The sequence below is a fragment of the Dama dama genome, chromosome 22 (assembly GCF_033118175.1).
Source record: "Dama dama isolate Ldn47 chromosome 22, ASM3311817v1, whole genome shotgun sequence".
Taxonomy (NCBI): Eukaryota; Metazoa; Chordata; class Mammalia; order Artiodactyla; family Cervidae; genus Dama; species Dama dama.
Genome location: NC_083702.1, coordinates 9,417,738 through 9,443,855, shown reverse-complemented (window position 1 = coordinate 9,443,855; position 26,118 = coordinate 9,417,738). Strand labels below are relative to the sequence as shown.

The 26,118-nt window shown below is 45.3% G+C and overlaps 1 protein-coding gene across 2 annotated transcripts; it reads left to right on the top strand.

Annotated features, from left to right (window-relative positions):
* Window positions 1-7: 7 nt before the first annotated feature.
* On the top strand, window positions 8-8,359 carry LOC133043561 (uncharacterized). Of its 2 annotated transcripts, none has more exons than XM_061124517.1 (3): window positions 8-118; window positions 1,195-1,332; window positions 3,057-8,359. In XM_061124517.1, exon 3 carries the CDS (start codon window positions 7,310-7,312, stop codon window positions 8,348-8,350), a length of 1,041 nt encoding a protein of 346 aa, XP_060980500.1. In that variant the 5' UTR covers window positions 8-118; window positions 1,195-1,332; window positions 3,057-7,309; the 3' UTR covers window positions 8,351-8,359. The 2 variants fall into 2 exon arrangements, with proteins under 2 accessions (XP_060980500.1, XP_060980501.1); XM_061124518.1 differs by having other exon boundaries at window positions 8-131.
* Window positions 8,360-26,118: the final 17,759 nt, after the last annotated feature.

The following is a 26,118-nucleotide window of genomic DNA, read 5'->3' as shown; positions in this document are numbered from 1 at the left end:
GGCTGGGTTTACACTTAGTGAAAATTCTCGGACGCGCCGGCGGAAAATCAAAATACCAACACCCTACGGCGTTGGACAGCAGCCAACTTTTGAGGAAACGTTGAAACGCGCTGTTAAGGTGAAAGAAAATGGTCAGTCACCTCTGGAATTGAATAACCCTATTGGGGCTTCAGTTCCAAAGCGTTTTCACACGTGGTGTATCATTTCCGTCCACCACGCTTGATCATCGCTGTTGCCATTTTGCAGGCATGTTGACGTGGAATCAGTTGCACCGCTCCCACCAGCTCAAAGTTGGAGAGAAAAGACTGAACTCCTGGTTTTCTTGGCTCCCTACTCAAAGGCGCTTCCCGACACCAGCTTGTCTTTAATGCGTGCTGATTTGGGGTTTCCCCTCCCTCTAGCTCCATGTCGGCCATTCCTCCCAGTATTGGGCTGCGGGGACTGGCGCTTGATACTGAAGGTCTGAGGCGGCGAAACCACCTCACCAGCAGCCGAGCGTCACGAAGCCTGACTCTCCCCGCCTCCCAGATCCTCTGCATGAAGGACCCTCGCTGATCTCTGCCTGGGCTCGGGGTCACCTAGCTAGTTGCTCTCTCTGCCGCCAGGCTTGTCCCCCCCAAATCTAAGAATCCTATTATCTTCTGGTTACTTCCCGTGCCCTTCCCCACCTCTACTCCTAGTTATTTCCTCTGGTTTAAGGCTTAACTCCTGAGCCTGCAAGCCAAGAATCTGCCCTAATTAGCTGCTCCAGCCTCTTCTCTGTGGGTGAACACACACACACACTTTTCCACCTTCCACCTCCATCCCACCCCGTTCTGTTCTTTGATTCTGGGCCTGGCCATTGTTCACACCGTTATTAAAAAAACGTTCTCATTTAACGTTCACTCCATCCCCCAGTGGCAGTGTTGAGAGTCCTCAGCCCCTTATTGGAAATCTTTGGGGCCAGATCTGTTTCCAAATTCAGCATTTTTCATGTTTTAGATAATATGCAATATGGTGCACATACTGTATATTATGTAATCCTCCCTAAGCTCTTTAATGAAACATGTTAATTCTGTAAAGAGACATGAATATTCACATGGAGTGGAATAAATAGCCCCACAGTTCAAGGCTAACTTAGCTGCCTAAAAAATTCAGATTAGTTTCATTTTTGCCACCAAATGACTTAAAGTTTTTTCATAATTCAATTTACAGCAATATGGATGGACCTAGAGAGTATCATACTCAGTGAAGACAGAAAAAGACAAATACTGCGATATCACTCATGTGAAATGTAAAATATACGAATGAACTTATTTACCAAACAGAAGCAGGCTCACGTGGAAAACAAAGGTATGGTTACCAAACAGGAAAAGGGTTAGGGAAGGAATGAATTGGGAGATTGGGATTAGATACAAATTGCTGTATATAAAATAGAGAAACAAGGTCCTACTGTATGCCACAGGGAACTATATTCAATATCCTATAATAAACCATAATGGAAAAGAATATAAAAAAGAATATATAACCAAATCACTTTCCTTTACACCAGAAACTTAACATTATAAATCAAAACTTTTTATTATAGAATGGCAGACAAGGAATTATGGCCCACATTGTCCCCTTTTACAGAGAAAACAAAGTTCAGTCCAAAAAGGAATAATTTGGCAAAAGTCATACAATTAAAAAAGGACAGAGCTCAAGTCTAGATTAGGTTTTCATGATGTCAGACTCAGGGTTCAGTCGCCTCTTCACTGGAAAAGGAGCTCTGAGGTCCTGAGTCACTCATTCGCTCAATAAGAAATTCTTCCTGAAGTCTTGCACCATGTCAGATGCTGCACCAGGCTGTGGGAATGGCACAAAAGGGAAGGGGGCAGGGCACAACCTTTGAAAGAATGACAAATAGCGAGGACACCACGTACTGATTAGAACCAAATAGGTCCAAGATAACAGACTAGTCCACTTCCACTAGACCCTGAGCCCCAGTGTATACTCACTGGAACACATCCGCAATCTACGTGATGCACTCGCCAGCGCCCTGACAGTTCCAAGGCTGACCATCAAAGATGAAAAAGTGGGGCATTGGCCCAATTCCAGCCTGGCCTTTTGCATGATGTACTCTGCATATAAGTTAAATTTACATTGTGACAATATACAGTCTTGTTGTACTCCTTTCCCAATTTTGAACCAGTCTGTTGTTTCCTGTCCGGTTCTAACTGTTGCTTCTTGATCTGCATACAGGTTTCTCAGGAGAGACAAGTAAGGTGGTCTGGTATTCCCATCTTTTAAGAATTTTTCGGTTTGTTTCGATCCAGTCAAAGGCTTCAGCATAGTCACTGAAGCAGAAGCAGATGTTTTTCTGGAATTCCCTTGCTTTTTCTGTGATCCAACAGATGTTGGCAATTTGATCTCTGGTTCCTCTGCCTTTTCTAAATCCAGCTTATACATCTGAAAGTTCTTGGTTCATGTACTGTTGAAGCTTAGCTTGAAGGATTTTGAGCGTGACCTTGTTAGTATGTGAAATGAGCGCAATTGTACAGTAATTTAAACATTGTTTGGCGTTGCCTTTCTTTGGGATTGGAGTGAAAATTGACCTTTTCAAGTTTTGTGGTCTCTGCTGAGTTTTCCAAATTTGCTGACATATTGAGTACAGCACTTTAACAGCATGGTCTTTTCCAGTTCTGTGGCCTCTGCTCAGTTTTCTAAATTTGCTGGCATATTGAGTACAGCACTTTAACAGCATCATCCTTTAGAATTTTAAATAGCTCTGCTTGAATTCCATCACCTCCACTAGCTTTGTTCGTAGTAATGCTTCCTAAGGCCCACTTGACTTCACACCCCAGGGTGTGTGACTCTAGGTGAGTGACCACACCGTCATGGTTATCAGAATCATTAAGAACTGTTTTGTATAGTCCGTCTGTGTATTCCTGCCACCTCTTCTTAATCTCTTCTGCTTCTGTTAGGTCCTTGCCATTTCTGTCCTTTATTGTGCTCATCTTTGCATGAAATGTTCCTTCAGTAACTCCAATTTTTTTGAAGAAATCTCTAGTCTTTCCCATTCTATTGTTTTCCTCTAGAGATATTGCCTCGGGCCTCAGCTTTCCCATCTGTCAAATGAAGGATTCAGCAAATGTGTACTGAGCCTACTGTGCCTAAGAATGACAAAGGGTCAACTAAAGATGGGGATCAAATTGCCAACATCCACTGGATCATGGAAAAAGCAAGAGAGTTCCAGAAAAGCATCTACTTCTGCTTTATTGACTATGCCAAAACTTTTGACTGTGTGGATCACAACAAACTGTGGAAAATTCTTCAAGAGATGGGAATAGCAGACCACCTGACCTGCCTCCTGAGGAATCTGTATGCAGGTCAAGAAGCAAAAGTTAGAACTATACATGGAACAACAGACTGGTTCCAAATCAGGAAAGGAGTACGTCAAGGCTGTATATTGTCACCCTGCTTATTTAACTTATATGCAGAGTACATCTTGAGAAATGCCAGGCTGGGAGAACCACAAGCTGGAATCAAGATTGCCGGGAGAAATATCAATAACCTCAGATATGCAGATGACACCACCTTTATGGCAGAAAGCGAAGAACTAAAGAGTCTCTTGATGAAAGTGAAAGAGGAGAGTGAAAAAGTTGGCTTAAAATTCAGCATTCAGAAAACAAAGATCATGGCATCCAGTTCCATCATTTCATGGCAAATAGATGGGGAAACAGTGCAAACAGTGAGAGACTTTATTTTCTTGGGCTCCAAAATCACTGCAGATGGTGACTGTAGCCATGAAATTAAAAGATGCTTGCTCCTTGGAAGAAAAACTATGACCAACCTAGATACCACATTAAAAAGCAGAGACATTACTTTGCCAACAAAGGTCCGTCTACTCAAAGCTATGATTTTTCCAATAGTCATGTATGGATGTGAGAGTTGGACTATAAAGAAAGCTAAGTGCTGAAGAAGTGATGCTTTTGAACTGTGGTGTTGGAGAAGACTCTTGAGAGTCCCTTGAACTGCAAGGAGATCCGACCAGTCAATACTCAAGGAAATCAGTCCTGAATATTCATTGGAAGGACTGATGCTGAAACTGAAACTCCAATACTTTGGCCACCTGATGTGAAAAACTGACTCATCTGAAAAGACCCTGATGCTGGGAAACATTGAGGGCGGGAGGCAAGGGGACGACAGAGGGTGATGAGATCGTTGGATGGCATCACTGACTCGATTAATATGAGTTTGAGTAAGCTCTGGGAGTCGGTAATGGACAGGGAAGTCTGGTGTGCTGCAGTCCATGGCATCGCAAAGAGTCGGACATGACTGAGCAACTGAACTGAACTGAAAGATGGGGATAAGGTAGAAGGGCTTTCACTATTCCTTGCAAGCCATCAGGTGGGTGACCAGGAAAAGGACCCTGAGAGTCGACATGAACGATCAGAATCAGGAGATCTTTAGGATCCATTGGATTTGGAGACTATTTGTATGAGTCACTGTGAGGGGCCTGGGAGAGCAAGCAGAGATAGCAGGAGTTAAGATAACCATTCTGGAATATTGGATAGATAGTGTTACTTTTGGGGCTTCCCTGGTGGCTCAGCTGGTAAAGAATCCACCTGCAATGCCACAGACCCTTGTTTGATTCCTGAGTCGGGAAGGTCCCCTGGAGAAGGGATAGGCTACCCACTCCAGGATTCTTGGGCTTCCCTGGTGGCTCAGATGGTAAAGAATCTGCCTGCATTGCGGGAGACCTGGGTTCAATCCCTGAATTGGGAAGATCCCCTGGAGGAGGGCATGGCAACCCACTCCAGTATTCTTGGCTGGAGAATCTCCAAGGACAGAGGAGTCTGGCGGGCTATAGGCCATGGGGTTGTAAAGAGTCTGAGCGACTAAGCACAGCACAGTGTTACTTTTACAAAGGATAGATTAACTTCCTGTATATAGGTTTAGAATCATTTATGGGGTTAACTGTATCATCTTTTCTTCCAAGAACAAGTCTAAGGCTACACAGCAAGATGTATGCAAATCAACAAGAAGAAACTAAGGATGTGAGAGAAGGGAAATAAGATGAAGCCAGAGAGGGACTGATGCCAAAAGCTCAGCCTCTCTGTATATACTGGTGCAGAATAGAATCACGCAGAGGGTTTTGGCTGAAGCAGGAAAGAACAGCTTTATTGCTTTGCCAGGCAAAGCCCTTGGGAGTTTGGCGAGGAGTTTTATGGCAACAGATCATGGTGAGGTTGCTGATAAGATTGAGGCTGTGTGTAGTCTCTGATGAGCTTCTCTGATCCCTTTAATCTTTCTTTTTCTTTTAATGTTTATTTATTTAGCTGCCTTGAATCTTCCTTATGGCACATGGGATCTTTCACTGCAACAAAAACTTTCTAGTTGCGGCGCATGGCTCCAGAGCTTGTGGGCTCAGTAGTGAGCGTGGAGGCTTAGTTACTTTGTGGCAGGTGAGATCCTAGGTCCTGGGCCAGGAATTGAACCTGCATCTCCTGCATTTCGAGGCATATTCATAACCACTGGACAGTCTCTTTAATCTTTCCTCAGCCAAGGTTTCTTGGCTGTACCTCCCTTGATTAGCAACTATTGGAACCGGCCTTTTGGAACTCGGGAAAGGTCATGGAGGCTGGAGTGTTGCCTACAAGAATCAGGGGACAAAAAGGCCTCCATGACTGGGAACCCAACAGGGCACCACTCAGTTTCAGGATCACACCCAAAACACACCTTACAGACCACCCTTCATGCCTGAGTAGCCCTTCCATTTGGCTTCAAGCCTCTTCCAGCCAAATACAAAAGATAAATATGATTAGTAACATGATTCACAACATCCACATGATAAAAACAAACAATGGCCAAAGGAATCCACTGTGCCTGAAATAAGGCTTTAAAGAAATTTCTCAGGGAGATGGGGTTCTACTAAAGGGATCAAAATGGGATGCAGCTAATGACACCCTGAACATCACCCCACAATGAATACACAGTTAAGCACATTTGTGCAGACCAGTGAAATCTGGATGACACACCGAGCCCGTCTGGGCAAGCTGTTTACAAGAGGTCAGAACAAAGGAATTGGGTTACTTGATCCCCGATTACTGATTTAATCCAAAGAAAAAATCCAGAGTCTGGAAAGAAATGAACTGACTTTGTTCATAAGTGATCCTCTGTCAATAGTGTTTTTCAAAATGGAACTCCGAGTAAGGAATGGGAAAGGGCCCATGTTTTGCTCAAACCATTGAAGGGCAGTTGTTCTCTGCTGCTAGGTAAAACCCAAGGTGTGGACCAACGGCGGCAGCAGGTTAGGGGGACCAGAAAAGCAGAATGGAGAAGCACAGGGGAATTCCTTGGCAGTCTGGTGGTTAGGACACAGCTCTGTCACTTCTGGGGCCCCAGGTTCAATCCCTGGTTGGGGAACTAGGATCCTGTAAGCCATGCTGCATGGCGGAGAAAAAAAAAAAATGGAGAAATATGAGGGCAAGAGAGAGGAGAGGAAAAGTAGAGAGAGGAGAGGACTTGAGTGAGGCAGTTTTGTCATGAGTGTATTTCAATGTCCATCTCTCTTGTTGTTGTTCAGTCACTAAGTCGTGTCTGACTCTTTGTGACCCCATGGACTGCAGAACACTAGGTTTCCCTGTCCTTCACTATCTCTCTGACTCAAACTCATGTCCATTGAGTCAGTGATGTCACCCAACTGTCTCATCCTCCCTGCCCCCTTCTCCTTTTGCACTCAATCTTTCCCAGCATCAGGGTATTTTCCAGTGAGTCGGCTCTTCGCATCAGGTGGCCACAGTATTGGAGCTTCAGCATCAGCATCACTCTTTCCAGTGAATATTCAGGGTTGATTTCCTTTAGGTTTGATCTCCTTGCAGTCCAAGAGACTCTCAAGAGTCTTCTCCAACACCACAATTTAAAAGCATCAATTCTTTGGCGCTCAGCGTTCTTTATGGTCCAACTCTCACATTCATACGTGACTACTGGAAAAACCAACTTTGACAATATGGACCTTTGTCAGCAAAGTGATAACTGCTGTTTAAAACACTGTCTAGGTTTGTCATCTCACTTGCCAGACCACAAGCTTCATGGTGGCTGAGATTGCAGGGCCTAGCTCCGAGAAGGCTCAAGCTGACATTTGTCAGATGTGGGCATGAACACAGCGGGCCCCACCTAAACTTCATAGCTTCAAAGGCTGCCTCCCTTACCCATTGAGGCAATAATGCTCCCTCTTTGACAAGAGCTCACATCCTGATCTTTTGTGCTGTCACTGATTGTTGCACAACCACTTGGCTCAGCTGACAGGGCGTTCGGGCCAAAGGGCCAGTTAGTATGAGCTTGTGGCATGAGTGCAGCCCCATGCCCCCGGAATGGGAGCCTGGGCACAGAGCCTCTGGATCATGACGGCCCCTCTCCCGGCTCCTCCACCACCATCTGCCAAGGTGATGCCCCGCAGAATGGGAGCGGGCTGGCCCGAGGCGCCTGGCAGCTCCTGCTCCCATGTGGGCCCGGCCTGGTGAAGTTCTACCGGCCGCTGCTGGGGCTGCAGGCAGCCATGGCAAACATGGCTTCCCACTGCCTGCCTGTCTACGTGCTGGGCTTCTGCGTCCTCTGGGGCAGAAGTCTGCAGGTGACGGGGGCGCTCTTCCTGGCCCGGAAGCTGTGCATGGAGGTGCTTCTGCCCGTTCAGCAGACCTGGTGGCGGCTGCTGACCATCACGCGGGGCTGGGGCCTTCAGCTGCTGGCCACCCTGCTGCACAGAGCCTGCCGCTGCGTCCCGTGGCTCCAGCGGCACTTGCGATGGGAGGCCCACCTCGCTCTGCTGTCTGTGGCCCAGTGTGCCTACTACAGCCTGGTCGACTTCCACCACGAGCACAGCAAGGCCTTGGAGCTGCTGCCACAGGCTGTGCTGCAGCAGACGGCCGTGTCCCTGCTGCTCCGCTGCCTCGACGGGCTGTGGGTGGCCATGGGACAGGTGGCCAGGGCCACGTGGGGCGGTGGCCTGCGGTCCCTGGGATGGGCCAGGCTGTGCAAGGCACCCTCCAAAGATCTGGATGCAGTCACCACCGTCCTTCCAGTGACCACCATTCCTTTTAGCCAGCGCTTCCCTGGGCCTGACCCGGCCACCCTGAGCGGGCTCAGGCCAGCCTCCATCAGCCTGTGCCTAGTGGTTGAGGACAAGGACGCCAGCGAGGGAGAAGGAGGCTGCGGTCTGGGGGCCAGCAAGGTGCCCATTAGTACCAGGTTCCACAGCAGTAGCACAAGCAAGATGGACTTCAGATCTTCATCCAGGCAGGCCCTCGCACAACAAGTCAAGGCGACCTGTATTCTTATTATTCTTCTGTATATCTACGCCGCGTGTCTCTTTGTGCAGGTCTTAAAATAAATGACCACGTGAGAGCCAGCCTCCGATCTGTCCATGGTTTACCTTTGTCAATGAGAGATTGATTGGCACCAGATCTGTTCATCCAAGCGTTTGCTGAACCGGGGGCAAGGGTGGGTGGTACTCAGTATGCAAGACACATTATGTGCCAGGGCCTGTGTTAGGGGGCCTGGTTTCAGCTCTGTCACTTCTGTGTGTCCTTGGGAAAGTTCCTTGACCCTTCTGTGCCTCAGTTTCCTCTTCTGTAAAATGTGGACAAAAAAGCTCCAGGGAGAGGGGATGTATAAAAATGAGCCATTTGCAAGTTGTAGAATGTTCTTCCCCTTCAATTATCCTAACAGAGCATACAAGGCCTTCTTGGAGAACACTTAGATTCTATTAAAGGACATAAAAAGAAGACCAGAATATAAAGGGACATAGTTCATGGTTGGACTGACCTGATGTCTTAAAGGAGTCAATTTTCTCCAAATTACCAAGTCGTTAAGATTGCAACCAAAATCCCAAGGCATTTGGGGCAGTGAGGAAGCACTCATAAACTGATCCTAAGATGTATATGGAAAATCAAGGTCCTTAAAATTTTAAGGCATTTTTAAAAAAGCAGAGCCAAGGTGGGAGACTTGCTGTACCAAATATTAAGACATATTACAAAATCACAGTAATTAAAACAATGTGGCAGAAAAAGCAGGCAGACAAATAAAATAGAATGCAGAGTCCAGACATAAGCTGGCTACAAATATTAAGACATATTACAAAATCACAGTAATTAAAACAATGCGGCAGAAAAAGCAGGCAGACAAATAAAATAAAATGCAGAGTCCAGACATAAGCTGGCTACAAACAGGAACTTGGTACAAATGGGCACTTGGTACATTGAAAAGGTGATACCACAAATGAATGGGGAGGGACTTCCTTGGTGGTCCAGTGCCCGAGGGTCTCACTGCCAAGGTGGTTGTCAGTTTTCAGTGGCTAATTTGCATCTGATTCTTTGCGACCCTATGGACTACAGCACATCAGGCTCCTCTGTCCTTCACTGCCTCCCAGAGTTTGCTCAAACTCATGTCCCCTGAGTCATTGATGCTATCTAACCATCTCATCCTCTGCCACCCCTTCTCCTCTTGCCTTTAGTCTTTCCCAGCATTGGGGTCTTTTTCAATGAATCAGGTCTTCACCACTGCCGAGGGCCTGGGTTCCATCTCTGGTTGGGGAACAAAGATCCCACAAGTCCTGCAGCATGGACAAAACAAAAAAACAAAACAGTAGGGAGAGCAGGGATTATTTAGCAGATAGAGTTGGAGAAATTGGTTCACTATATGAAAAAATAAATTAACATGGGTTTTTCTAGTTTGTTCAATAGTGGTCTCCCAAAGACAACAGTTCAACAATTCAGTCGCTCAGTCGTGTCCGACTCTGCGACCCCACGGACTGCAGCACGCCAAGCCTCCCTGTCCATCACCAAATCCCGGAGTTTACTCAAACTCATGTCCATTGAGTCGGTGATGCCATCCAACCATCTCATCCCTAAGACGTACCCATCTAAAACCTGTGAATGTGGCCTTATTTGGAGAAAGGGTCTTTGCTGAGGATACTTTGAACAAAGGATCTTGAGATTAGGTCATCCTGGATTAGGATGGGGCCTAACCCTAATGACAGGCATCTTTATGAGAGAAGCTAAGGGAGGGGAAACAGAAGAGAAGGCCAGGAGAAGAGGGAAACAGATTAGCCAAGGATGCTGATGCCGCCTGTAGCCAACAGAAGCCAGGAGAGAGGCATGGAACAGTCAGCTTCTTCCTCAGAGGCTCCGGAAGAAACCAGCCCTGCCGACATCTGACATCTGCTTTCAGACTTCCTGTCTCCAGAACTGCAGTAGAGTTTCTGTTCTTTAAGTCACCAGTTTTTGAAGATTTGTTACAGCGGCCACAGGAAACAATAGATCTTGTCTTGTATCTCAGCTCTAAAGAAGGTTCAAAAACATAGCACTATACCAATGCAAAGGTTAGTTTAATGTGCTTGAGGCATTCATTAGTCTTTGAAATAAAATTGGCTGCCACTTATTGAGGGCGGAATAGTTTTTTATTTCATTGGATTGTTCAATCAACCCACTCTTTTATCATCTCCATTTTAAAAGTTTTCTCAAAAGAAGTAACTTCCTGGAACTTCCCTGGTGGTCCAGGGGCTAACACTCTGTGTTCCCAATACAAGGGGCCTGGCTTCAATCCCTGGTCAGGGAACTAGATCCCATATGCCGAAACTAAGAGTTCGAATGCCACAACTAAGGATCCTGCATACCACAACAAAGATCAAAAGTCCTGAGTGCAGCAATTAAGACCTGGGGCAGATGATAAATTATATATATATATATATATATATATATAAAATTTATATATAGGATATAATATATACATTATATAATTATATTGATATATACATATATATTTTTTATATGTATATAATTTATCATCTGCCCCAGGTCTTTACATATATATATCTATCTATATACACACACACACATATATATATGTGTGTGTATATATATTTGGGCTTCCTTGGTGGCCCAACGAAAAAGAAACTGCTTGCCAGGGCAGGAGATGTGGGCTTGATCCCTGGGTTGGGAAGATACCCTGGAGGAGGAAATGCCAACATACTCCAGTATTCTTGCCTGGGAAATCCCATGGACAGAAGAACCTGGTGGGCTACGTCCATGGAAGCACAGAAGAGTCGGACACGACTTGGCGACTAAACAGCAATAATATATATATTTATTTTTTAAAAAAGAATTGGGTAACTGCCTGAGATCATCCAGTGGCGCTCTCTCCTTCAGCCACAAACCTTCCCCTCCCGCTCAGGGTTTCTGTGGCGCCACTTTCACGCCCGGCACTAGCACACTGGTGTGGTGAATGCGAGCTCGGCTGAGTTTCCTCTGCATTCCCAGACCTAGAGCGTTTACCCTGTGAATGAAATCAGATGTGGTGTCCCGTTGTAGACTTTCACCTGTGCCATCCCCATTTATTTGTGGTTCAGCAGATATTGCTGCCTCCTCAACCCTCAACCCACTAAGGCCAGACCACGGTTCCCTCCCACCTGGGTTGCTGAACCCGTCCCCACATGCATCCTCGTGGTCTCCCTCCTGCCCCTTCCATCCATGGTTTCTCCACCCAGCTGCTACGTGGCTCTTACACCAAGAATCAGACCATTAAACCACAGATTAACACCCTCCAGGGACACCCTGGTGGCCCAGTGGCTAAGACTGTGCTCCCAATGCAGGGGTCCCGGGTTCGATCTCTGGTCCAGGAACTAGATCCCACAGGCCATAATAAAGACTTCACAAGCTGTAATTAAAGATCCTGTGTGATGCAACTAAGACCTGGCACAGCCAAATAAATAAATAATGTTTTTTTTAAAAAAAAAGACCCTCCATGGACTTCCCTGGTGGCACAGTGGATAAGAATCCACCTACCAATTCAGGGGACGCAGGTTCGATCCTGGTCTGGGAAGATTCCACATGCCCCAGAGCAACTAAGCCTGTGTGCCACAACATCTGAGCCTGTGCTCTAGAGACTGCGAGCCACAACTACTGACCCTGTGTGCCGCAACTACTGAAGTTCGTGTGCCTAGAGCCTGTGCTCTTTAAGAAGAGAAGCCACCACAATGAGAAGCCTGCACACCTCAGGGAAGAATAGCTCCTGCTTGCTGCAATTAGAGAAAGCCCGTGCCACAACAAAGACCCAAAGCAATCAAAATTAAGTAAATAAATAAAAATAAAAAAAGATCTTCCAGTGGCTTCCTATGTGAGACCTGCAGGACTGCCATCTGGGACCCACCACATCCCATGTTCCTCAGATCGCCCCTCACACTGACCTCCCCGCTTCCACCTGAGACCCCACCCAAAGCAAAGCCTTGGGATCTGCTTCTCTTCCTGCCTGGAACACAGGCTGACTTCTATTCTTGTTAAAGCATAAATTGTAAAAGATGATAAAATCACGACACTTGCACAGATATAAAATGAACATATGTCAAAGATTTTTATTTAGCTCATTAATTAACGAGAGAACCAGGCAGATACCACAAACGGTTCAAAGTAGAACACAGAATCACGTAGTTATATGGAGTCAAGAAATGTTTAAATGAATTTACAAATAGACATAAAACTGGCTTTTTCTGCGGGGCTGGGAGGTGTCATTCCTCTGGACAGGGTTTATTTGCGTGTGTACAGATAAGGCTTATTTGCATTGCTATCCTTTGTCTACAACATAGAGAGATGCAAAATAGTTTAAGGGTAAAGAAGAACCTTTAAACTACAAAGAACTAATCTCTAAGACTCTAGCTTGTAATTAAAAGGATAGCCAGGGATCTCTCTGTTTTTTAAAAAAATAATTATTTATTTGGCTGCGTCAGGTCTTACTTGTGTCATGTGGGGTCTTTCGTTGTGGTGCAGGGACTGTCTAATTGGGGAGCACGGCCCCGGAGCCCTCAGGCTCAGTAGTGGTGTTTCACAGGCTTAGTTGCCCCGAGGCACATGAGATCTTAGGTTCCCTACCAGGGATCGAACCTGCATCCTCTGCATTGCAAGGTAGATTCGTAACCACTGGACCACCAGGGAAGTCCCAGTGATCTTTTTTGTTTGTTCTTAAATATTCCCGTACTCCTCAGATTGTATCTTCTCTATAATCTCTTCAGGAGCCTTCCCCAGTCACTTGATCTTGTAAGCCAGTCTCTCTCCCCTCCTCAGACCTTATCCACACTGTGGATTTTAACTTAGCTTCTTCAGTGCTAGTGCTAATGCTTAGTCACTGATGTCCGACTCTTTGCAATCCTATGGACTATAGCCCACTAGGCTCCTTCGTCCATGGGGATTCTCCAGGCAAGAATACTGGAGAGGGTTGCCATACCCTCCTCCAGGCAATCTTTCCAACCCAGGGGTTAAACTCAGGTCTCCCACATTGCAGGCGGATTCTTTACTGCCTGAGCCATTAGGGAAGCCCAAGAATACTGGAGTGGGTAGTCTATCCCTTCTCCAGGGGATCTTTCCAACCCAGGAATCAAACCAGGGTCTCCTGCATTGTAGGTGGATTCTTTACCAGCTGAAGACCAGGCTTTTCAGAGATGAAACTTTTTTTGTTTTGTCCAGCACCAAGCACATAGGCAGGCTTCATAAATATTTGTGGACAAATGGAAGGGTGAACCCTCCATTTTAGGGTATGTTTGTTTTAGCGTATACATACTTGGACCTCCTGGGTCTCTCTAACAAAAATACATTTCTCTTCTCTGGGGAATATGAGGATAAGGAGCCCTTTCTCTCAGAATATCCAAAAGTGCAATGTGTGTCCTGGCCTTCAAGTCTCTGGAACCTTCCTTTTTCGCCATCCCCCAGATGTTTGGATGACATCACTGACTCGATGGACATGAGTTTGAGTAAGCTCTGGGAGTTGGTGATGGACAGGGAAGCCTGGCATGCTGCAGTCCATAAGGTTGCAGAGTCAGACAGGACTGAGGGACTGAACTGAACTGAAACATCAAGCCCATCGCCCCCAGCATTTTATGAGTTTAACCGGCTCTCCTAGTAGCCAACAGAGCCATTGTTTTCTCAGGTGTAAAATGGGAAAAGTGAAAGCAAGTAAAGTCATTCAGTGGTGTCCAACTCTTTGCGACCCCATGGTCTGTAGCCTACTACGCTCCTCCGTCCATGGGATTTTCCAGGCAAGAACACTGGAGTGCGTTGCCATTTCCTTCTCCAGAGGATCTTCCCAACCCAGGGATCAAACCAGGGTCTCCCTCATTGTAGGCAGACGCTTTAGCATCTGAGACACCAGGGAAGATAAAATGGGAAAAATCACGTCTAAATCAAGGAGTCCCTCATTTATTCATTCAGTGAATACATGATGAGTACCTGTTACCAGATGCTGTTAGACTCATTATATGTAATTCATTATACAATTATAATATTTACTATCTCAGTAAATCTTCAAAATCTCCTGAAACTTTAGTATGCAAACAATTCACCAGGCAGCTTGTTGGAATGTGGATTCCAGTTCAGGAGGACAAGGGTGCCAAAGCTACCGGTTCGTGGAACAGTTTTTTTTTTCTTTTTGGTTGTGCTGAGTTTTGGTTTCGGGGTGCAAGCTTCTCTTGTTGCAGAGCACAGGCTCTAGTGCACGTGGGCTTCAGTAGTTGTGGCGTACCGGCTTAGTTGATCTTCAGTTAGGATCAAACCCGAGTTCCCTGCATTAGAAGGCAGATTCTTAACTGCTGGACCACCAGGGAAGTCCCAGAACACATTTTAAATAGAAAGGCCCTAAGTACATCTTATTACTTATACCCATTTTATAGCCCAGATCACTGAGGCTCAGAGTTGTTGAGGGGCCCACAGCTGGCAAAGGTGGAGAGGAGTTTCAGGGACAGAGTACTTCAGACTTGGCTGTACATTAGAATCATCCATGGAGACTTTTTTCACTACACATCGAGGCATGTAGGATCTTAGTTCCCTGATTAGGGATCAAACCCATGCACCCTGCAGTGGAAGTGTAAAGTCTTAGTCTTAACCACTGAAGAACAACCAGGGAAGTCCCTGGACCACATTTGGGATTGACAAGATTTTAGCTTGTGATTCATCCAGCCCAGCATTTCACATGATGTACTCTGCATGTAAGTTAACTAAGCAGGGTGACAATATATAGCCTTGTACTCCTTTCCCAATTTTAAGCCAGTCAATTGTTCCATGTCTGAATCTGTTCCTTCTTGACCTGTGTATTAACATTTATACCACATATACGTACGGGAGAAACCCATGAGTAACTCAAAAGGGTGGCTCAACCGCAGGCTTATTTTGCATCTACAACAAAGGACAACCGAGTTGTAGAGAAATGACGAGATGAAGGAATGGCTTTAAGCTTCCAAGGTGGCAAACAGTGGAGAAGCAAATATTGGGTTAGTCAAAGAATTCATTTGGATTTGTCTGTAAGATGCTATGGAAAAAGCTGAATGAACTTTTTGACCCACCCAATATATGCGGGGAAATGAATGGAATAGTTTGTTTTCAGATTCCTCCGGTGCTGTCTCTGGGCTAGGAGTCTAGAGTTGTCTCCAGAAAAGGAAAATTTACACCCTAGAAGAGGGGAGGGTAAAGAGAGATTTTTCTGTATTTGCTACTTCTTAATTATCTTAAGTCTTCCCCAGTGGCTCAGACAGTAAAGAATCTACCTGCAGTACAGGAGACCTGGGTTCAGTCCTTGGGTTGGGAAGATCCCCTGGAGAAGGAAAATGCAACCCACTCCAGTATTCTTGCCTGGAGAATCCCATGGATGGAGGAGCCCAGTGGGCTACAGTCCACGGGGTCGCAAAGAGTTGGACATGACTGAGTGACTAACACACACACACACACACACACAGTTGTCTTATAAGTTCAAAAGGATTCTTATGTCAATGAGACGTGTTTCGGAGTGACATATTCTGGTTTCCTTCAATGATATTTCTGTATAGTGAAACAGTTTGCAGCCTGTTGACTAGGATTAGGTAGATCTATAAATAGTGACGTGAGAAATACGTCAGTAAGTAAAACAAGCAATTCATGGAACAGTGCAAATGCCATAATCCTACTTATTTAAAAACCAGATGCATGTCCATGCACCATATAGTGAGTAAATTAATAGAAAAATGACCAGAAGGTAACTTATCAAACTGGATACATTTGAGCAGTGTCATGGGCATAAGTGATGGGGTGCAGGTGACTTTCCCAGATAGTTTTGTGTGCCAGGCTTTATTCTTCACAAAAAATGTACTTGATAATTATTTATACAATTTTAAAAATAAAAACCAAAGTAAACTTCTGAGAAGAAACAAAACAAGAGTCATCTGGGCTTCTTCAAAATATAGATACCACCCCCGGGGCCTGCTGAGTCAGGAGCTGGGGGAAGGGGAAACACAGCTCTGTGGTAAAGGAACCCCAGGTGATTTTGATGGGCATACCTCATTAAGCACCACTCAGCTAGGGAAAGTATGAACAAATCATTTAAGCTTAAAATCCAAGTAACTGTATACGTATACGTATTTTGATGTATTACAGGAAGTTCCTGTAGGACATTGCAAAGCTCATGTTGGAAGCCTTTGTTGTTTAATCCCTAAAGGGAAACAAGAGAAGTCGCTCAGTTGTGTCCACATGGTCTGTAGCCTACCAGACTCCTCCGTCCATGGAATTTTCCAGGCAAAAGTACTGGAGTGGTTTGCCATTTCTTTCTCCAGTTTAGTCCCTAAGTTGTGGCCAACTCTTTGTGACCCCACAGACTGTAGCTCACCAGGCTCCTCTGTCCATGGGATTTCCCAGGCAAAGACACTGGAGCGGGTTGCCATTCCCTTTTCCAGGGGATCTTCCTGACCCAGGGAGCTAACCCCTGTCTCTTGCACTGTAGGCGGATTCTTTGCCACTGAGCCACCAGGCAAGCCCCAAGAAGGAGCCTTAGAACAAATTCCTTTCTGTCTCTGGAAAATGACACAGTTGAACCAGAATCTCTTTCCTGGATAATCCCAGGCCCCTTCCGCTTACATTTAGGATTCTAGATGGGCTGTGTTTCTAATCCAACCAATCAAAACCTACCACTGTGCTGTTAAGAACAAAACACCAGATAACGGCTCTCTTAATAAATACAGAAAAAAAATAGAAAAATCACCCCTTGGTAATCCCTAATTGAATTAGGCAAGTATTGTCAAGAGACCTTAAAACCACTGGATGAAACACAGCTGAAAAACAGTCTAGTCGTGCAAAGTATCAGCTATAGATTGCTTATTAATCAGCAAGGAAAAGTGCACTTCAACATCAAGGAGAGACTGACGGTCACACTTTAAGCCAACAGCAGATAGTGGGACTGCCTGGCATTGTGTCTCTCCCAACGGGATGCACGCTGAAGTGCAGGACATCATGTGTGAACTACTAAAGTCCAAATGTTTCAAATACATGTTGTCATGAGGAAACAGTGAAGAAGAAAATGGCAAAACACTCCAGTATTCTTGCCTGGAGAATCCCAGGCAAGAATGGACAGAGGAGCCTGGCAGGCTACAGTCCATGGGGGCGCAAAGAGTCACACACGACTGAAGTGACTGAGCACGCGTGCACGCATGAGGAAACAGACAAACCGTGCCTCTCTGGCTTCCACTTTCACCCGGCCCCTTCTCAAGCTCTCCCGTTCAGGCCCTCTAAATTTATTGCAACTCCCACAGATGAGGTTTGCAGTGTATGCAGAGGTGACACATATGACAACTAAAACAGAAAGCAGGAAGAAAGTGAAAGTCGCTCAGTTTTCTGTTTTCACTCTTTGCGACACCATGGACTATACAGTCCATGGAATTCTCCAGGCCAGAATACTGGAGTGGGTAGCCTTTCCCTTCTCCAAGGGATCTTTTCCACCCAGGGATCAAACCCAGGTCTCCCACATTGCAGGCGGCTTCTTTACCAGTTGAACCACAAGAGATTTTTTTTTCTTTTGACTACACTGTGTCTTTGTTGCTGCAAGATGGCTTTCTCTAGTTGCAGTGAAGGGGAATGTGGCATCCTGGAATATGAAGTCAAGTTGGCCCTAGGAAGCATCACTATGAACAAAGCTGGTGGAGGTGATGGAATTCCAGTTGAGCTATTTAAAATCCTAAAAGATGATGCTGTGAAAGTGTTTCACTCAATATGGCAACAAATTTGGAAAAGTCAGTAGTGGCCACGGGACTGGAAAAGGTCAGTTTTCATTCCAATCCCAAAGAAAGGCAATACCAAAGAATGCTCAAACTACCGCACAATTGCACTCACCTCACACACTAGCAAAGTAATGCTCAAAATTCTCCAAGCCAGGCTTCAGCAACACATGAACCATGAACTTCCAGATGTTCAAGCTGAATTTAGAAAAGGCAGAGGAACCAGAGATCAAATTACCAACATCCACTGGATCATCAAAAAAGCAAGAGACTTCCAGAAAAACATCCATTTCTGCTTTATTGACTATGCCAAAGCCTTTAACTGTGTGTATCACAATAAACTGTGGAGAATTCTGAAAGAGACGGGAATACCAGACCACCTGACCTGGCTCTTGAGAAATCTGTATGCAAGTCAGGAAGCAACAGGTAGAACTGGACATGGAACAGACTGGTTCCAAATAGGGAAAGGAGTATGTCAAGGCTGTATGTTGTCACCTTGATTATTTAACTTATATGCAGAGTACATCATGAGAAACGCTGGGCTGGAGGAAGCACAAGCTGGAATCAAGATTGCCGGGAGGAATATCAATAACCTCAGATATGCAGATGACACCACCCTTATGACAGAAAGTGAAGAAGAACTAAAGGGCCTCTTGATGAAAGTAAAAGAGGAGAGTGAAAAAGTTGGCTTAAAGCTCAACATTCAGAAAACTAAGATCATGGCATCTGGCCCCATCACTTCATGGCAAATAGATGGGAAAACAGTGAAAACAGTGGCTGACTTTACTTTTGGGGGCTCCAAAATCACTGCAGATGGTGACTGCAGCCATGAAATTAAAAGACTCTTATTCCTTGGAAGGGAAGTTATGACCAACCTAGACAGCATATTAAAAAGCAGAGACATTACTTCACCAACAAAGGTCCATCTAGTCAAGGCTATGGTTTTTCCAGTAGTCATGTATGGATGTGAGAGTTGGACTATAAAGAAAGCTGAGCACTGAAGAATTGATGCATTTGAACTGTGGTGTTGGAGAAAACTCTCGAGAGTCCCTTGGACTGCAAGGAGATCCAACCAGTCCATCCTAAAGATCAGTCCTGGGTGTTCACTGGAAGGACTGATGTTAAAGCTGAAGCTCCAATACTTTGGCAACCTGATGTGAAGAGCTGACTCACTTGAAAAGACCCTGATGCTGGGAAAGATTGAAGGCGGGAGGAGAAGGGGAATGACAGAGGATGAGATGGTGGGATGGCATCACCGACTCGTTGGACATGAGTTTGGGTAAACTCCAGGAGTTGGTGATGGACAGGGAGGCCTGGTGTGCTGCAGTCCATGGGGTTGCAAAGAGTGGGACACGACTGAGCGACTGAACTGAACTGAACTGAGTGAACAGAGGCTACTCTCTAGTTGCGCTGCACAGGCTTCTCGTTGCAGTGGCTTCTCTTGCTGTGGAGCACGGGCTCTAGGACTCGTGGGCCTCAGCAGTTGCAGCACGTGGGGTCAGTAGTTGTGACACAGAGGCTTAGTTGCTTCGAGGCATGTGGAATCTTCCCAGACCAGGCATGGAACCCTTGGTCCCTGCATTGGCAGGCATATTCTTAACCACCAGGGAAGTCCTCGGGTGGTGAGGTTTTTATATTGCACTTGTATTAGTCAAGGTCCTCCAGAGAAACAGAACCAACAGAACCAATAAAAATATATGTACGATTTATTTATTTTAAGGAATTAGTTCGGAGAGGGAGGCGGGAGGGGGGATTGGAATGCGGAACACATGTAAATCCATGGCTGATTCATGTCAATGTATGGCAAAAACCACTACAATATTATAAAGTAATTAGCCTCCAACGAATAAAAATAAATCAGAAAAAAAAAAAGGAATCAGTTCATGTGGTTGTAAGGGTTGGCAAGTCTAAAACCTGTAGGGCCAGCCAACAGACTGGAAATTCAGAAAGGGGCTGATGTAATCTGAATTCCTTCCACTCTGAGAAGCCTAAAGGCTTTCACCTGGTGAGATGAGAGGCCCACCCACATTATTGAGGGTACTCTCCTTTACTTAGTAAAATGAATGTATGTTGATCACATCTACAAAATACTTTCACAGCACCCTGTAGACGAGTGTTTGACCAAATAACTGGGCACCCTAGGCATTTAGTGAAACTACACCAGGGCATTTAATCACTCTGACCAGTTTCATCACTAATTCATTCCTCAGATGCATTCATGCTATTTTCTCTACCTACTGTATTCTTTATGTCAATGTTTATATTTTTCATTCAATACTTCAAAGGAGTTCCCTGGCGGCCTAGTGGTTAGGATTCTGGGCTTTCACTGCTGTGACCTTGGTTCAATCCCCGGTTGGGGAACTGAGATCCCACAAGCCGAGTGGCCAAAAAACACAAAGATTCTGTTTGATTCACTTCTTTCTTTTTTTTTGGCTGTGCCAGGTCTTAGTTAGGGCATGTGCGATCTAGTTCTCTGACCAGGGATGGAACCCAGGCCCCCTGCACTGGGAGCGTGGAGTCTTAGCCACAGGACCACCAAGGAAATCCCACCCCGCTGCCCACCCCCCTCCAACCGCAGCCTGTGTTTCTACTCTGTGGTATTCAGCTGGTACACGAGTCAGTCTGGAGGGTTCAGGACAGTGGTGGTGGTGGCTGGCAAAGTGCTGAGTCCTGACCACTGGACCACCAGGGAATTCCCTCAGCTGGGATTCTTGACCCGAGTGTGAACATGATGTCTCAGTGGTGTCAACACCGACTCAGGGCTGAGTGTTCCCAGAAGGGGAATGTGAAAGCTGTTTTTTTCTTAAGTCCTAGGCCAGGAAATGGCACGATAGCATCCTATTGATCAATGAATCTCAAACCCATGTTCAAGCGCAGGAGAACTGGACTCCACTTCTCTGTAGGAGGAGCATCAAAGAGGCCATTCTTCAGTGACCTGGTGCACAGTGGTGTTCCATATATATGGAACAAATGACTCTGAATGTGCAACCGAGGTCTGGAGCTAACTAGATCTGTGTGCACCTCCTACCTCCCCTCCTTGGAAAAAGAAAGGAATTGCTATATCAAAACCCATCGTTTTTTGTTTGTTTTAAATAAACTTTTTATCTTGTACTGGAGTATAGCCAATTAACAATGTTGTGATAGTTTCAGGTAAACGGTGAAGGGACTCAGCCATACATATACATGTATCCATTCTCCCCCCAACTCCCCTCCCATCCAGGCTGCCATATAACATTGAGCAGAGTTCCCTGTGCTATACAGTAGGTCCTTGTTGGTCATCCATTTGAAATATAGCAGTGTGTACATGTCCATCCCAAACTCCCTATCTCTTCCCTCCATTCTCCAGACCCCTCTCACCCTGCAACCTCAACCATAGGTTCCTTCTCTAAGTCTGTGAGTCTGTTTTGTAAATAAAAGGCACATTTTTTTTTTTTATTCAGTTGAAAGACACTGCCAAACAGCTCTCCAGAAAGGTACCTTTGGCAAATTTTTAACATTATCATTAGGCTTTGGTTCATCCACTCATATACAATGAATGCATTTTTTGCCCAGGCAACTCCACGCTCAGAGAAAACAGACCTAACACCTACAAAACTAAAGTGGCCTCCAGGGGGCAGGAGAGAAGGAGCAAAGGCAGGTTACAGCTCGGTCTGGGCTGGGAACTCGAATGTCCGGACAGAACAAGGCAGCTCTGGGTTTGCAAAAGCTTGACCTACAAAGGACAACCTGACTTCCTCCTTTGGCTTTGCTGCTAATGCAGAACACATAAATACAGACAGTAGAAGAGGAAGCTGTTTCTATGACCTGCGACAATAGGTAAAAAGTAGAGGTTCCTAGGTAAGTCAGGAAGCTACCCCCATTTAGGGCTTTGTTTAAGAAAATATGTACCTACCCTGTCGTACACACCTACCTTGAAGACCAACGGGGCTGGGGAGGCTAAAAGCCTTGGTGTCAGGCACTATTCTAAGCACATTTTGTGCATTTTCTCATTTAATCCTGGCGGTAATCCTCAGGGATAGGCACTAGGCTTATTTCCAGTTTTCAGATGAGGAAACAGGCACAGAAAGTTGAAGCCATTTGTCCAAGGTCACACAGTGAGTGGAGGGTTGGGGGAGCCGGATGCCCACCCAAGAATATCTCAATCTGAAGCTCAGGTTCCTAAATACTACCCTTTCTGAGATTTTTTTCATTAGTGTGATCAAACCTTACTGCTGGAAGGTCTCGGGACAGTCTCTAAACTCTTCACGCTTATGGCCCTATGCCTAGCACAAAGCCTGGTGCAAGGTGGGCTTCAAATAAATATTTACTGAATAAATAAATAAATGAGCATGGCTCACTGATCTGAATATTATTCACGGATTCAGACCATCAACCTTGCTCACTTTTCTCCCCATAAAAAAATATAGGAATAACTTAAACACATGGAAAATCACCCTTTTTATGGACATTTTTGCAAAATTTGACAAACATATATGGTCAATTGTGTAACCATCACCCCAGACAAGATATAGAATGATTCCATCATCCTCCCAAATTTCCCTGTGCTTCTTAGTAGTAAACCCTACACACACACACACCCAACCTCACTCCCAGCCCCTGTCAACCACTGGTCTGTTTTTCGTTCCTATAGTTTTGCTTTCCCAAGAATGTCACATGAAGGAAGTCACACAGCCTGTAGTCTCTTGTGGTTGAGTGTATCAATTGTTCATTCCGTTTATTCCTGAGTAATATTCCATTGTATGACTGTTCTACAATTTGTTTATACAATCTACAGTTGAGGAGCATTCAGGTCGTTTCTGGGTTTCTGCTATTCCCAATGAAACTGCCATAAACATTCCTGTACAGGGTTTTGTGTGAACATAGCTTCTCATTCCTCTAGGATCAATATCTGGGAGAGGAACTGCAAGGTCATATGGCAAATGTGTAGTTACTTACATAAGAAGCTGCTAGATTGTTTCCCTAAGTGGCTGCACTATTTTATATTTTCGCCAGAAATGTACAAATGTTCCAGTTGTTCTAAATCCTCATTAGCACTCAAACTTGTCAAATTTAAAAAATGTTAGCTATTTTAATAGGTGTGTGAAAGTACAGTATCTCATTCTGGTTTTAATCTGCATTTCCCTAATGACTAATGATGTTGAACATCTTTTCCTGTGCTTATTTGCCATCTGTATATCTTTTTTGGTGAAGTGTGTCTGTTAAAATCCTTTGCCCATTTTTTTTTTTAAAGCATTGTTTTCTTACGATTGACTTTTTAGAGTCCTTTATATATTTAGGACACAAAAGCTTTGTCATAAATATGCTTTGCAAATATTTTCTCCCAGACTGTGGTTTGCCTTTTCATTCATTCTTTGAACAAGGTCTTTTGATGAATGTTCTTAATTTTGACGAAATCTAACCCATTGATTAAAAGTTTTCTTTTTTCTTTTTTTTCTTTTTTCTAGGGGAGGGACAAGACCAGAAGAGTTGGGGGGTAAAAGTTTTCTTTTATGGATTATGCATTAGGTAATACATCTAAGAACTCTTTGACTAACCCAAAGTCACAAAAAAATGTCTGTTTTCTCTTAGAAGTTTCGTATAACCATAGAATACAATTGCTCTGTTAAATGAGATAACATATGCAAAGCCCTTAGCTCAGGGCCTGCTGCAGAGTTAACATAAGAATCAATAAACAGAGTCTAAGATGGATATTTGTGTAGGAAATGTTTATAAGAGGTGCCCTCACACCCACCACATTTCCTCTGCACAGATCTGGTGTCCTGTCATCACAAAATTCAAGATATTCTGTCATCACTGCGACAACAAAGGCCTCTGCAGATAGACACCCTTATCCAACCACCTCCTGGAACCGGTGGGGACATGGAGGCCCTGGGGACTACGAGTCATCCTAAGAGCCAGACTTGGAAGATCATCATTCTCACTGCAGTGAACAGTCTTTCATCCAGCCTCTGTTTCCATGATACCTGGAGCTCTAGGCCAAGCAGTGATGGGGTGATGGGGACTAGGGTCTGTTTACTGAGCACGTACTGTCACAACGGTACTGAACTTCCCTGGTGGCTCAGACGGTAAAGCATCTGCCTACAATGCGGGAGTTGTTCCCTGGGTTGGGAAGATCCTCTGGAGAAGGAAATGGCAACCCACTCCAGTACTCTTGCCTGGAAAATCCCCTGGACAGAGGAGCGCTGTAGGCTACATTCCATGGGGTCGCAAAGAGTCAGACACGACTGAGCGACTTCACTTTCACTTTCACTGTCACAACAAACTGTGGAAAATGTTGAAAGAGATGGGAATACTAGACCACCTTACCTGCCTCCTAAGAAATCTGTATGTAGGTCAAGAAGCAATAGTTAGAACTGGACATGGCTCAACAGACTTGTTCCAAATCAGGAAAGGAGTACATCAAGGCTGTATATTGTCACCCTGCTTATTTAACTTATATGCAGAGTACATCATGCGAAATGCCAGGCTGGATGAAGCACAAGCTGAAATCAAGATTGCCAGGAGAAATATCAATAACCTCAGATAGGCAGATGACACCACCCTTATGGCAGAAAGTGAAGAAGAACTAAAGAGTCTCTTGATGAAAGTGAAAGAGGAGAGTGAAAAAGTTGGCTTAAAATTCAACATTCAGAAAACTAATATCATGGCATCCAGCTTCATCACTTCATGGCAAGTAGATGGGGAAACAATGGAAACAGTGACAGACCTTATTTTCTTGGGGTTCAAAATCATTGCAGATGGTGACTGCAGCTGTGAAATTAAAAGATGCTTGCTCCTTGGAAGAAAAGCAGTGACCAACCCAGACAGCATATTAAAAAGCAGAGACATTACATTGCCAGCAAAGGTCCGTCTAATCAAAGCTATGGTTTTCCCAGTAGTCATGTATGGATGTGAGAATTGGACTATAAAGACAGCTGAGTGTTGAAGAATTGATGCATTTGAACTGTGGTGTTAGGGAAGGCTCCTGAGAGTCCCTTGGACTCCAAGGAGATCAAATCAGTCAATCCTAAAGGAAATCAATCCCGAATATTCATTGGAAGAACTGATGCTGAAGCTGAAACGCCAATACTTTGGCCACCTGATGCGAAGAACTGACTCCTTGGAAAAGACCCTGATGCTGGGAAAGACTGAAGGCAGCATGAGAAGAGGACGTCAGAGGATGAGATGGTTGGATGGCATCACCGATTCGCTGGACAAGAGTTTGAGCAGGCTCCGGGAGTTGGTGATGGACAGGGAGGCCTGGTGTGCTGCAGTCCATGGGGTCACAAAGAGTCAGACAGGACTGAGTGACTGAACTGAACTGTGTGCCAGGACCTTGGTTATAACAGTGAACAAAGTAGACAAAATCCACAGACTAGCAGAGGAAGACAATGAACAAATAATAATAATTACTGGGTGCATAGTATGACGGTGGGGTGGAGCTCCTGCGTGCCCAGTTCTGTCCAACACTTTGCAACCTATATGGGCTATAGATCGCCAGGCTCCTCCATCCATAGAATTTTCCAGGAAAGAATACTGAAACGAGTTGCCTTTCCTCCTCTAGCGGATCTTCCTGGCCCAGGGATTGAACCTTCATCTCCTGAATTGCCAGGCAGATACCTTACCACTGAGCTACCTGGGAAGCCTGCTGGTGGGGTGGGGGGTAGGTGGGTCCTCTCCAAAAGAATTTATTGCTCTTCTTCCGCCTTTGCTTCTGAGCCAAGTATCGCTGACCCCTCCAGGCTGGGAGTGGAGGACACACAGGACGTGAGCAGTGAGTGTAAAAGCAAGGTGGAAGGCTGGGAGGTGGGGGGGTGGGGGGCTGTGCTTCAGAAGGCTCTCGAGAAAAGGGTTATTCATTCGCAATTCATTCATTCGAAAAGTCTTCCTGCGACACCTCCTGTGTCCCAAGCACCCCATAAGGAGGACAAAGGCAGTCCCTCCTCGCTCATTATATTGGGGGCAAGACAGATCGCCAGGAAACCAGCAAACAAGTAACGAAGGAGGTTTCATCCCAGAGCCGCGTAGGCTCGGAGGGCAGTGATGGACGCAGGGCGGCCCGGTCCTCGGGGGCGGGGACAAGTCCTGCATTTGCTGCACACACACAGGCCCTCCTCGTCCCCCCG